The sequence below is a fragment of the Montipora capricornis genome, chromosome 8 (assembly GCF_036669925.1).
Source record: "Montipora capricornis isolate CH-2021 chromosome 8, ASM3666992v2, whole genome shotgun sequence".
Lineage (NCBI taxonomy): Eukaryota > Metazoa > Cnidaria > Anthozoa > Scleractinia > Acroporidae > Montipora > Montipora capricornis.
Window position 1 is genome coordinate 36,643,250 of NC_090890.1, and position 12,992 is coordinate 36,656,241.

The window sequence follows — 12,992 nt, forward strand, 5'->3', positions numbered from 1 at the left end:
GGTGTTTTTACAGGGCTTCCACGTTGCCACATTTACATATTACGTCACAATAATGACTGACTCTTGTTCAGCAATAATTCGTGTTTCATTTGGTACCACAATGTTGCCAATACATAAGACAACGTTGTGGTGCTGATCCTTCTAATAAGAGCATCATTTGGAAGCGATGAAACTCGTTCGAGCCTCCTTAAAGGCCTGGCCAAACGCTCGCAACATTTCAACACAACAACTTACAACATTGTTGGGCACAACATGTTGCATACGTTTGGCCACCCTGTTGCGATATGTTGCAACATGTTGGATGATGTATCAGATTTGAAAATGGTCAAAATTTTCATGCAACATTTTGGATGTTGCATGATGTTGTACTCGTTTGGCCACGTTCACGCAACATTGTTGCACTAGGGCATGCGCGTTAGGTCCACTTGTTGCGCGCCAGTGGCCTGGGGCACAAAAACATCGACATGTTGGGTTGAAAATGTTGAAAATGTTGCGTGCGTTTGGCCAGCCCGTTCAACAGATGTTGCAACATCATGCAACAATATGTCGCTTCCCCCTTTCCTTTCAACCGTATTGAAACATGCTGAATCAAAGTTGAGTCGATGTTGCATGAGTTTAGAAGCGTTTAAACTTTGCTTCAACAACCATTCAACATTTGTTTTGTTTTCGCGAATGTTGAATGAAGATGAAGCCGTTTTCCCCACTCTTCAACACAAGGGAGCTTCAGCAACGACGACAGAGACGAAAACGAGAAGGTCACAAATTTGCATATTTAGTCAATCTAAAAGAATAACTCGGTCGGTAAAAACGCCTTTCCACAAATACAATGAAGTTGTACGCTCCTTGTTATGGGCTTGGGTCAATGATATGTAATAAACAAAAATCTACATTTTACATTTTTTAGTGTATTGTAAAAGAAAAGCAGTAATCATCACAAGTAACAACTAAACTACGGAATTTCTAACTCGCCCCCAAATGATAAGAAAACCCCCGTGAAAGGGACAATGGGGGCATACCGATCAACCCCTTCCTTCCTCCAACCCCACCTCGTCCTACCATGGGAGATCATGTTCATTCATCCAGTCGAGCGTTAACAATGCTTATGCTTATTATGCTTCTTTTTCGGTTACTGCGCATTTTCGACACTTAAGACGACGTATTTCTGCAAATTGCTCTCAACAGTGTCAAATCACAAAACATGGATACAAGAAACTGCACGCTTGTCGTGCGCGTACCATTTGAGTGAAAAATGCCTGCAAAAACGAAGAGGACCCTTTTGGGGACATTATGTTGTGTTATGATCTTTGTGGCGTGCATTGAAGCAAAAGCAAACAGGCTTATAACACAACATGCGCTCTGCCTTCGCGAATGTCGACTAGCTCAAGGAGAGAGCCCGCAAAGAGATTCACAGGTAAATTGCCGGTGGTGCCGTTATTGAATATTGTACATGTGTGCCATTTGGCAGCAAAAATTGGAATTGACGAGCGTATGTACGACTACTTTACCAAAAGCCTAAAGACCAAGGCTTGCATAGACATATTAAGTTAAAACCAGAGACCTCAAAAGGTTAAGAATGGCATTGAAAGGAATGCATAGTTTTTCGAATCGATCACGTAAAGTAAAGTAAAGTAAAGTAAAGTAGAGTAAAATGCCCAGACAAATGTAAAAAGATACCGTATTGCTTATGTAACGTGTTTACTAACAAACTTGCAATTTTTGTTCAGCCAGACTTAGTGATTACGTTTCTAGTTTACACTTGAAAAAGTACCTTTCCGCGGGTAAGACGAATATGAAAAATCGTTGAAAAAATAGTCCGCAAAATTGGTGGGAACGAAGATCGCTTTGCCTTGCAGTATCAGAATGTTAGAAATTTCTCTTTTATTCATGATCAACTAATTCCATTTACTGATTTGTTATGATGAAACATCTGTTTCAATATAACATTTGCATGAGTGAGAACAGCAATTCAGTTCCACATTAGAAAAATACTTTTAAATGTTTCAGATTGGACCAATTCAATTTTCCATTTTGATTTTTAAGGAGATTAAATTCTCTTTCTAAGATTTCGATGCCTTACGCCGATCTTTCTAGACGAATCCCTGAGGCAAAACGCTTTGTTTGTATTTTAGAAAGCCCCTCCAGCAGATTAATATTCAAAGCACACCTCTTATTGTAGAACAAGCCAATGGTCCCTAAAACCTTAGTTTCTAAATTTCATTATCTCGGAAACTGGCCGGAATCGAGGTTTCAAGCCAATATAATTGACTGTTGGCTTCCGTAACTACGTATACTGCAGTTTATTAGTTATCATTTCAATTATTACAAACGGCCGATGATAACCCTCTCTAAGACTTATCGAGCGGCAGAATTTTGACGAGTAAAATATGGAACATGAGTGGTTGGACTACTGTTTACGGCTAAGCAGTAACCTGCATATCAGTACTGCAGTTAACGGCTCTAACATTTCTAAATCTCTCATTTTCAGAGAACTTGTAACTGATCTAACAGAGTCCAATTCTTGTAATTTAAAATCAGCCAGGAAAAAAATATACGCAACCGATCAAATGGGAGGAATGTTCACGCTCTGCCGGATGCCCGTAATCCCTTCTTCCGCCAAGGTTAAAGCAAAATCTTCATTCTTGAACGTTTCGATAGGGACGGCCATCTGAAAAAGCAATAAAGGCATGAAACTGTCCTGTTGGAAAGAAAAACAAAACATTGTTTTTGTAATGATAGGAAACGAAAGTTCAATGTCTATGCCTCATTAATAGGTTAACCAGAAGAATTTGAAGAAGTTGACAACGGAACTCTATTTGGATTGCCTCTAAGGGTCTATTCATTGAAGCCGACGATTGTTTTCGTCAAAAAAAAAATCAGTTTCTCATTTTTAGCGGCGATCTCGGAGAAAACGGCTGGAAGATTGTTTTAGCGGAGCGCGAGCCAAACATTTTCAGCTATCCTAGCCACTCCGAACGTTAGCGCTGCGGGCTCCCTTAATTTGGCTACACGCTTTTTCAAGCTACCATAGTGATTGGAACGAAATCGTTAGTAGTTACGCTAGTAGTAAAAGTACTTTGCATTCAGTTCAATAATATGTTTCTCAATTCTTATTGGATTTCCAAGAATGTTCCAACCTTAATTTTGCTTTCAGTCCCGGTCTGTTTGCCAAATCGTTTGGCTCAAGGCCACAAAAATGCAAGTACGAAACTGCATATAAGTTAATTCAAAACCAAGATAATTTATCCCGATGTTCATTTTAATGCTATATTCGGGAAACGTTATTACTAAAGGCGTTCAGTTTTTTGTTTCTTTGCAAAAGAATCCTTGCTTTCTTTCCATGATCAATGAGGCTTACAAGCATAAAGTTATTGGAGCAAATAGAATTGTAAAGAGGGTTAGAAATGTCACTGTGAAAAGCCCAATTGCAAACAAACGCATAAAAAAACTATAGACTTGCACAATACAACAGTCGAAGAAACTAAGGCTGTATGATAGGGAAACTTACCAAAGCCATTTGACCAGTCATAGTGGAGCAAAATAAAATTTTTGTCTAGCCAAATTCCATTTTTTACCTTACACCTAAGCAACTGACTAAACTTGCACTCAGTACAACAGTCCGAAAGAAACCGAGATTTTTTGCAATTCCGTCATTGTATTTCCCCGCAGCTCATGAGCTGGAAATGTTATTTTTAATTAATTGTTTTGTCATAATTAACCCACAGAGAGAGAGGAAGCTGTAATTTACACAGATATTGAAAGAATGCATTCACTCATCAGAACTATTTAATAACATTTATCTATTTATGAAGTAATATAAAAATTAACTTTTCAAGTTATTTAGTTAAGCATATATCTAACGTTATAATGATTGTTAGTATACATACGACACCAGCTAAGACATTGTTTTTGTGCGTTCTGATTGTTTTTAATCAATATTACTTTTTTTTTTTATCAAAGTCGAAGTGATCAGAAAAAAATGATATTCCGAGTAAGTGAAATTTCTGTTAGCGTAACCTTAAATTTTCGACTTGGGAAGAAAAACTAACTTTTTCCGTTCGTTTGTTGTTCATCCTGCACGGTATGTAATGAAATGATACTTTTTAGTACCTCAGTATAAATGAATAATTGTTAAATGAATGTGAACTAGAACTACATATATAAAATCCTAATTATGGATATAGATTTGAATGAAACATGATACAAAATGCAAAATGAATCCTCCGAATACAAAAAAACTGAAAATGCTTTGGTTTCATTTTGCAGATAAATCATGACGTGTTCACTTCATGCCATCATAAATGCCCCCTTGGAAGAAAACGTGCGTATTTTGAAATTGATGGAATATCTTTTCATAAATCTTCAACAAATTCTTTTTACAGACTAATTATTTTGCACCTTCACAAAGGTGTCATTTCAAATTTACTGGTATCGAACAAGGAAATGATAAGGTTTGCTATCTTGAGTAAAAACTGAGTAATATGTATACAAACGTTTTGAACCCCCTTCCACACGTATCCTGATATTTTCGAAAACGGAGACTTTTTCCTCCGTTAAATTGACTCCTGTCCACACAAGTATGGCGTTTTCGGTCGCCGAAAAGGAAGGTTTTTTAAAACGCCCTCCGTTCTTCGAAAATATTCGGATACGTGAGGACGGCGCCTTAAAATTCTACAACAGAACATTTAACGAAGCATGACGTCAAAATGGGCCTAGACAGGTTTCATCCCCAAAAACCAAGATATACACTCAGTATTAGTGTACTAACGTAATCTTGTTAGAATCAAACATTATTCTTCGGAAAACAATGAGAACACGCCAACAGGGCACTATTTTGGCCGCATGACTCAAGATAACGCCGATAGAGCTGCAGAGATTTTGGAGACCCGACGCTACGTATGGTGCCAGGGGTTTCGGGATGAAAAAGGAAGAGCCGGGTTATGGTCTGTCAGTACACTATTTTCTAAATACATATTAACATCTATCCTTAGACATTTTTGTAGCTTCTGTGATCTTCACAAGTGATGATCGGCATCATTAACTCAAAAAAATCCCTCTTATACAATTATGATCAAAGTAGCGGTCAGAGAATCTGCCTTCCACCACTTTAATTGTCTCGGAATCGATTCCCGGATTTGACGTCGCATGAGGGCTGACCTTGTTCGTAAACTTCTCAGTTCCGAGGAGTGGAAGTTTTTCTCTATTGCAGTCTTCGTTGCAGTTTATCCTTCAAATAAAATATCATAATTTTTACCCTTTATAATATTATTAATATATTATAATTATAATTATAATAATGATTAGTAATTATAATTATAATTTAACACCATAATATATTATTGATTTGATGATGAAAATTACGGTAGAATCATATTCAAGACAACGTTTCGGTGTCCTCATGACAACATCATCAGGTAAAAATATAATATTTAACAGATAACAAGTATATTAATGTTCAAGTTCAAGTTCAAAGTCCCTTAAACTTGAACTTGAACATTAATATTCTTGTTATCTGTTAAATATTATATTTTGACCTGATGATAGTGTCATGAGGACACCGAAACGTTGTATTAAATATGATTCTACCTGTAATTTTCATCATCAAATCGATAACATTATCATGCCTGATAATATTATTATTATTGCTATTATTATATTATCAATATAATGTATAATATCAGAAACCCATAAGGGTTGAAACGTGTAACGCGCGTTCACAGCTTCCGAATATTCAGTGCGAATTGATTGGTTGAATGTTTCAGTGCTCAGTACCATATTTGGAAACCCCTCGCTCTTGTTGTTCCAAATATGGTACTTAGCAAATTGAATATTCAGAAGCTTGTTTCCCAGAACACAAGGGGCCGTTACACGTTTCAACCCTTATCGGTTTCTGATAATATATTATTACTATAACATATATTTTTAACATTTATAATATGATTTTTAGTCTCCTTGAACTCAAAGTGATTCTTATTGTTTCATTTAATTTTGGCAGCTCATCGCCTCAAGAATGTAAAAGCCAGGAATCGTCGCCAAATTAACACAATTCAACGGGCCTCTGGTAAGTTTGCGAAGTTCTTTCATTCACACCACTGACAGAACTCCAAAATCTCTCAAAATACATTGGGTCGGTGAATAAAATATCGGAAGGTCGGAAGGGTAACATCCAGGATAATGACGACGACTACAGCAACTGAAAAGCGACAGAACAATTATTTTGGATAACCAAAGTAACCATGTTGTACGAGCAGCACGCATTTTAAAACACTTTTTTGCAGAACTCTCCAAAGAGACAACTTGTAGTACTGAACCAAGTATCAATGTTTCGACGACATAGAGTGCAATGGAATTGTTTACTCTCTATGTTTAAATCCCTTGGTTCTAACCGAATCATAGGGTAGTTCGCCCATATTATACAACGCTAACTAAGGTGGAATAATCCCAAAATATTTTTAAAATAACGAAAAGTGCTCTCACCACTGCGCCACCCCTTCTAAAACTATAGACGCTTTGCTTTTGCTAGCGCTTTCGCACAAATCATCAGAAAGTAGGTGAATTAAATTATGAGAACGTACAGATATTCTCGTCTCCAGAGCCTCGGATCTTTTGTCTGATGATCTGATGCTCTGGGAAAATCTATGTAGGAGATCATGTGGCGTAGGGTTCTTATATCCAAAAATTAAGCTGTAAAATTAAGCTTTTTCAAATTTCCACCTGCATGCAGCAGAATTGCAGCAGAATTTTGTTTGAACAGAGACCTTTATGTGGATCCATTTCCCACCAGTTTTCTTTTGGAAATTCTCATTACACACTGTCAAAACATTGACACTGGTATCGTTCGAAGTTGTGCCTCTTCTCCAAAATTCCATTCTACATTGCCATTAAAGCAGCTGCAGAAGAAAAAACTCAGAGAAAACGATGCCCTGAAACAAGGGATAAATCTGTTGTCTTTGTGCCGATCTCAACACTTCCCAACTCGTTTACAAAGGTACCCGGCCACGTGCACTATCAATGGATCTTTAGCACAGCTTTGGGGTCTTCGTTTCTGCCTTCACCGTTAACATGGTGATGGAGATGTGGAACAAAGAGCTCAGTCTTTTTCAAGTTGAAATAAAAACTTTTTCAAGCGTAGTTGTGGTTGCCTTGCAGTGTGCCCTGTACCAGAACCGTCCATCGAATGGCATCCGACACGTACAAGTATTAAAGCAGCCATTTTCCAATATGGAAATTCCGACGACTGGTTTCTCAATGTAACGTGGCCACCCATGAATGGTAAGTGATCCATTTCTACAAACGCTATTCAAACTAGATTCAAACTTGATGCTTGCAAGAAAGAATAGGCCTTTTGCAACAAACGATCACATGGTACAAAATCCGCCATGCTGGAGGGCAAGCTCATTATTATTCCCGCACTGGGACATTACAACAAAGAGACCTGAACCAGTCAAGCTTGACTGGCCTATTGCAGAACTTCAGTTAAAGTGCTACTATGACCAAAAAATCAATTCTATTTTTCTTTGGATTTCAAAGCTATGTTAACGAAACACTGAGTGACCCAAGGTTTAAGCCCTGAGTTCAAAGAGATACGTGCTTATTTTGACTGGAATTTTCCTATTAAAGTGGTACTATGATCAAATTTTTACCCCTTGATTTTTTGAGAGCATCACACAGAATTCCATAAAAGAATAAAACCGCCATTTACCGTTTGCAAATATCTGCATTGGTTCCGGAGATATTTAAGTTTGAAAAATGGGTAAAATATGCAAATGAGATGACTGATGACGTCACACACTCAACCCAATATTATATTGAGTATATAGATAGAGCTAACTTGGCCAATTTGCAGCGAGACCATTGAAACTTGGTAGTCTAATAGTTCTACTGTGGTACCCGGTATGATGTCATGGTAACAGAACTGTTAAGCTCCTATTGTGGAGAACATTTAGTAGAATCTTACTGCAAAAAATAAAAAATGTCTGATACAAATTGGCTGAGATATCTCTTTTCATCATATTTCAACAAAATTTCGTTGAGTGCATCACGTCATCGCTTGGCTTCTCACGCAGATTACTTGTGTTTCAAAATGGCTTAGATAGGAAAGATGCGATTTTCGTCAGAGTACCACTTTAATGGTCCGCCATTTATAATTTGAAGTCTTAACTTCAGGGAGCTGGATCGAGGAGAAAATGACGTCGAAGAGTTTTTAAGAATGCATTGCGTGTGTACCCGGCTGAATTGATATGCAGCATTGGAGTCTCAGGCTTTCAGAATTTTGAACTCGAGTTTGTATAAGTTATATAGTTAGCAGCATTGAGGGTGATAATCATTTTCTTGGTCATGGTCATGGAAGACTTTTAAACTCGTGTTTTGAATATATAATAAGCTGCATAAACACGCTGAAAGTTCAAGGCTAGTGAGTAAATGACGTCACGTTTCCCTGGATCAAACTTTCTGAAGTCCGATCTGTCAGTTTTGAACACTCAAAGTAAACAGCCTTTGGATAAAAACCAAAGCTCAAACTTTAGCCTCTTAGGTGTTAAAACAAACACATTTTCAAAATCTGAAGAAAAAAAGAAAGTGACAGTTTTTTTTAATCTTTGTAGCCATTACACGAGGCAAATCAAATGTATTTGCTGAAAAGACTAGCCAGTCTTTCTTTGTCGCATAAAAGTTCGACAGTAATCAACACCAGGAAGTAAAAATTCAGATGAAACAATGTCACGCAAAAATTGCTCGTGCGGAGACTTGCTCAGTAATACTGTTTTTATGTGAGTCGCTATTCCTGGCTCGTAACAAGAAAGATATTTTGAAAAACATCCACTGCATTCCAATAACACACGAGTAAATATGTTAATCAAAGTTGTTCGCGGTGCGTGCGAGGAGTGCACAATGGCACAGACATTCACAGAAAACTAGTTCAGTCCTATTGCCGAACTGAATTGTTTTTGTTTACGAGAAAATAAACCATAAAACGGCCATTTACCTCCAGTCATTTTACGAGTTCAAGGTACATTACGGAGGGAAAAGACTACCCTTTCAATTGGAGTTTCAAGTCCATGAAAGCCAGCTGAGGTCACGAAATGTCTTCAACAGGGACCGCAGAGACCATTTTAAAGTGGTACAAACAAACATCAATTTCATTATGATCAAGACTAGCTGAGTCGAAAGCTCAATTTGTATTCCTTATCAGTGTAGTTTCAACAACTTCATTATCAGTTTATAGCAAGCACTAAGAGGTCATCGCTACAGAACTACCAGCCAACCCTCCCCCCCCCCCCCCCCCCTCAGTCCACCCTTTCAATCAGAAGGGCACAAAAGAATTATTTCAGTAACAATTCTGCGTAACTTTTAGATTCGATAGGTACCTGGAAAAACATTGTCTTTCGACTGCAAGTGGATACTAATGACATCGGCATGGACTGTTACATACTACCAAAAGTAAGTGGATAAGTAATATTTAGAACGTTCCAAATCAATCCAGATAACATCAACATTCCGAAACGGTCAGCCTCAGTGCCTCACCAGCAACGAAAAAGGAGTAGTCGCAATCACGTGACCTTCGTTTTTTTGAGCAAAAGAACAAGTTTTGCTTTAAAAAGGACGATCAGAGAGTAAAGCATGTAGATTTAAATCATTGATATCATATGACTGGCTCGCTCTAGCTTTACCATTACTTGGCTTTAAAACATTTCAAAAAACTCAAAGAAACTATTTGTCGAGCGACAAAATTTTGTGCAAAACCCGCAAAAATTTTATTTGTCTAACGTTCCTAACTTTCTCTTTTTTTATTTCAGAACCAGACATGTTTCGTTGCAAATCTCACTTCGTTGAACTATAAATATGATAACGATATTGCTATAGAGGTACATGGTGGTTTTTACTTGAATTTTCTTTTCATTTTCTTTGTCAATGTATTTGGAAGCATAATAATGTAACACGGATGATGTTTACCTTTTGACCTCGGCAGTAACTTATGACCTTGAAGCCGTTAATTCTGGTTCACAGCTCGGGTTTTTTTCCTTATTTGGATGTAACGTTTCGAGCATTTTCGCGCGCGTGCAGCATCCCATCCATCTAATTTTTGTCCATATATTTGGGAGTAAAATTGTTGTCCTAAAATCCCCAGCTATGTTCCAAGGAAAAGAGTTTTAAGTTACACGCCTCGTGTATAGTGCACTTCTCTATTTCGCCTACAACCCACCCTTCAAATATACATTAATGCCTTCACCGAGTTCTTTCACGGAAACTCATGAACCCGCCAACAAAATGACCCGCTCCCAACTGTGTGGTTATATAGCTCAGTTGGAAGAGCATCGCACCGGCATCGCAGAGCTCATGGGTTCTTATAACTCTTTGAAGCCACCTGAATTTTAAATAGGTTTGTATAAGAGACAACTTGCTTAAATTGTCTTCTCTCTTCCGATTTATTGGTAGCATTTTTGGGAGATGCCATGGCAATGCTGGCACATTTTAAATGTGGTCCGATTTCCGTTCATACGGCGAGAGCTACTGAAATTTAAATATTGATCAATCAGAATTCAGAGAGCGGGAAAAACTGTGCTATTCGACGTCACGTCAACATTTTTGTCAACAAACCATTTACTTTAATATAATTTAGGATACTTCGTCCACGTGCGAAGTGAACGAGATGGAACAATCGCCAAATACTTTATATTTTGACGTGATGTTTTCGCCGACCTCGCACGTCGATCTTAAAGTTCAATGAAAATCAATTATTAATTGCAATCAATATGATGGATAGTAATCGATAATAATCGATTGACTATCATTGATTGGTTCAATCAATAAAAATCGATACTCACTCATCAAATAGTCTTAATTGTTATTGATTATTATTGATTTTTATAGATAATCAATAACTGATCAGTAATACGTTTTAGTAATTAGTAAGCTTTTAATAGTAAACTGTAGTAAAAATGATACAAATTTGAAGCATTTAATTTGTGATAATATAAAGACATACGTAGCAATAAAGTTTTGTGAATGGTTTGTTAATTCACACGGCGCGTTTTATTGAAAATAACTTTAAAAAATTTCATAATCAATAAACTCAATATTAATCAATAGTAATCAATGATAATCGATAAAAATCGATACCCACTCAACTTTTAGGCATTGATTTTTATTGATTTCCAATATCAATCAATTAATTGTTATTGATTATTATTGATTTGATTGAATGTTGATTTTTTTGTTCTTTCCTTTCTGTACTCCTAGATTCACAGCCTTCCTTACAATAGCAGCGAGTGGGAGCTTTATATGGTTTACGGTAAGTAAATAAATCACGGTTGCCTTGCAGTTGAGACGGGTATAGTTTGGAAACTCCTTTCGATCAATACATTCGATCTCGAAACATAGAGCAACGAGCAAGCGTACAACATTCACACAGTCACTTCCAGAGACCAGACTCAGTTTTAAACCAGTTATTTAATACGTTTCAGCTCGCATGAATGACCTTTGAATTTCGACCCAATCCCAAGTGTAACAAGGCTACTATGAATTATGGAGGGAAAATCATTTCCTTTATCACTCTAAAATAACTCTCTGAACTCGAAACGCCGTGCAACAGATATTATGCAATTGTTTACTCTTACAGCCAAGGACTCCTGCAGACACTAAATAATCAAACAAACAAACAAACAAACAAACAAAAGTGCTAGTCCACAGTCAGTTATATGTGACCTGAAGAACCGCCAGGGCGGTGGTGAAACGCTTGGCGTCAAAGCAAAGAAAAGGGATACGACTATTTTTCTTTCAAAGCTTATCATTAAGAGGGTAAACGCTTATATGGGAAACCACCTATGATGCCTCCATACTAAACAATAAGTCTGAATTAATATGATCACAAAATGCGTCCAAGAAAACAAGCTCTTCGCTACCAATAAAAGCGTCATTCCATTCGTCATTAATATTGAATTTTATCGTGAAAACGATCACTGCACACGCGGTAATTTTAGTGTGATGATGATTGCTTAGTGGTACAACTTGACTACTTGACTCTCTTTAATAATAATAATAATAATAATAATAATAATAATAATAATAATAATAATAATAGACTTTGCAATACCATATGATAGCCGCATTGAGGAGAAAGAAGTCGAGAAGGTAGTAAAATACCAGGATCTAGCAAGAGAATTGAGGAAGTTATGGAAAATGAAAACAATGGTAATTCCTATTGTAATCGGAACATTTGGAACAGTTCCAAAGGATTTAAAGAGGAGACTAAAGAATAGTGGTATAGAGACAAAGATAGACGAGCTTCAGAAAAGTGTGATTCTGAACACGGCAAGGATTCTTAGGAAGGTCCTAGAAGTTTGAGGAGACTTGCTGTCACCAAGCTTCCTGGAGTACTGAAGATCCATTGGAAATACAATGTGCGAAAACAAGATAAAAATAATAATAATTAAAACAATAATAATAATAGTAATAATAATAACAATAATTTCTTTTGACTTTGATAGCCCCAAGAAATATGACAACGCCATCCGCAACAAATGCAGTGCATCCCACGTCTGGTAAGTGTAAAGTCTCGTACTTATCATTGATGTTATTGGGCAAGATCCGGACTCAACCTTTTTTTTAAAGAAAAAATTATTATCATTATTACTATTATTTATTCAATATAATAATAATAATATTAATAATAATAATAATAATAATAATAATAATAACAATAATATTACAATTATTATGATGATGATGTCAAATCTTTATTTCTTTATATGTCTTTGATAGCCTCCAAACATGTGACAACGCCAAGTGTACCAGGTGCAGTTGATACCACGTCAAGTAAGTTTAGTCTCGTAGTTATCGTTAATTTTTCAACCCTAGACAATGATCACAATTGGGCGAGATCGGGAGTCAACATATGATTTAAAGAAAATATATTATTATTATTTATTACGTATTATTTATTTAATAATAATAATATTATTATTATTATTATTATCCTCATTATTTTTTACTTCTAA

General features: G+C 36.6%; 1 protein-coding gene across 1 annotated transcript in view; it reads left to right on the forward strand.

Annotated features, from left to right (window-relative positions):
* Positions 1-1,080: 1,080 nt before the first annotated feature.
* LOC138058879 (uncharacterized) overlaps positions 1,081-12,992 on the forward strand; it is a 19,714-nt gene continuing 7,802 nt past the window's right edge. Inside the window, exons 1-9 of the mRNA XM_068904325.1 lie at positions 1,081-1,411; positions 4,264-4,318; positions 5,993-6,058; positions 7,147-7,269; positions 9,350-9,435; positions 9,792-9,860; positions 11,236-11,287; positions 12,483-12,536; positions 12,757-12,810. Coding sequence (XP_068760426.1) covers positions 1,250-1,411; positions 4,264-4,318; positions 5,993-6,058; positions 7,147-7,269; positions 9,350-9,435; positions 9,792-9,860; positions 11,236-11,287; positions 12,483-12,536; positions 12,757-12,810 — 721 coding nt within the window. The 5' untranslated portion in view covers positions 1,081-1,249. The remainder of the gene's footprint in view (positions 1,412-4,263; positions 4,319-5,992; positions 6,059-7,146; positions 7,270-9,349; positions 9,436-9,791; positions 9,861-11,235; positions 11,288-12,482; positions 12,537-12,756; positions 12,811-12,992) is intronic.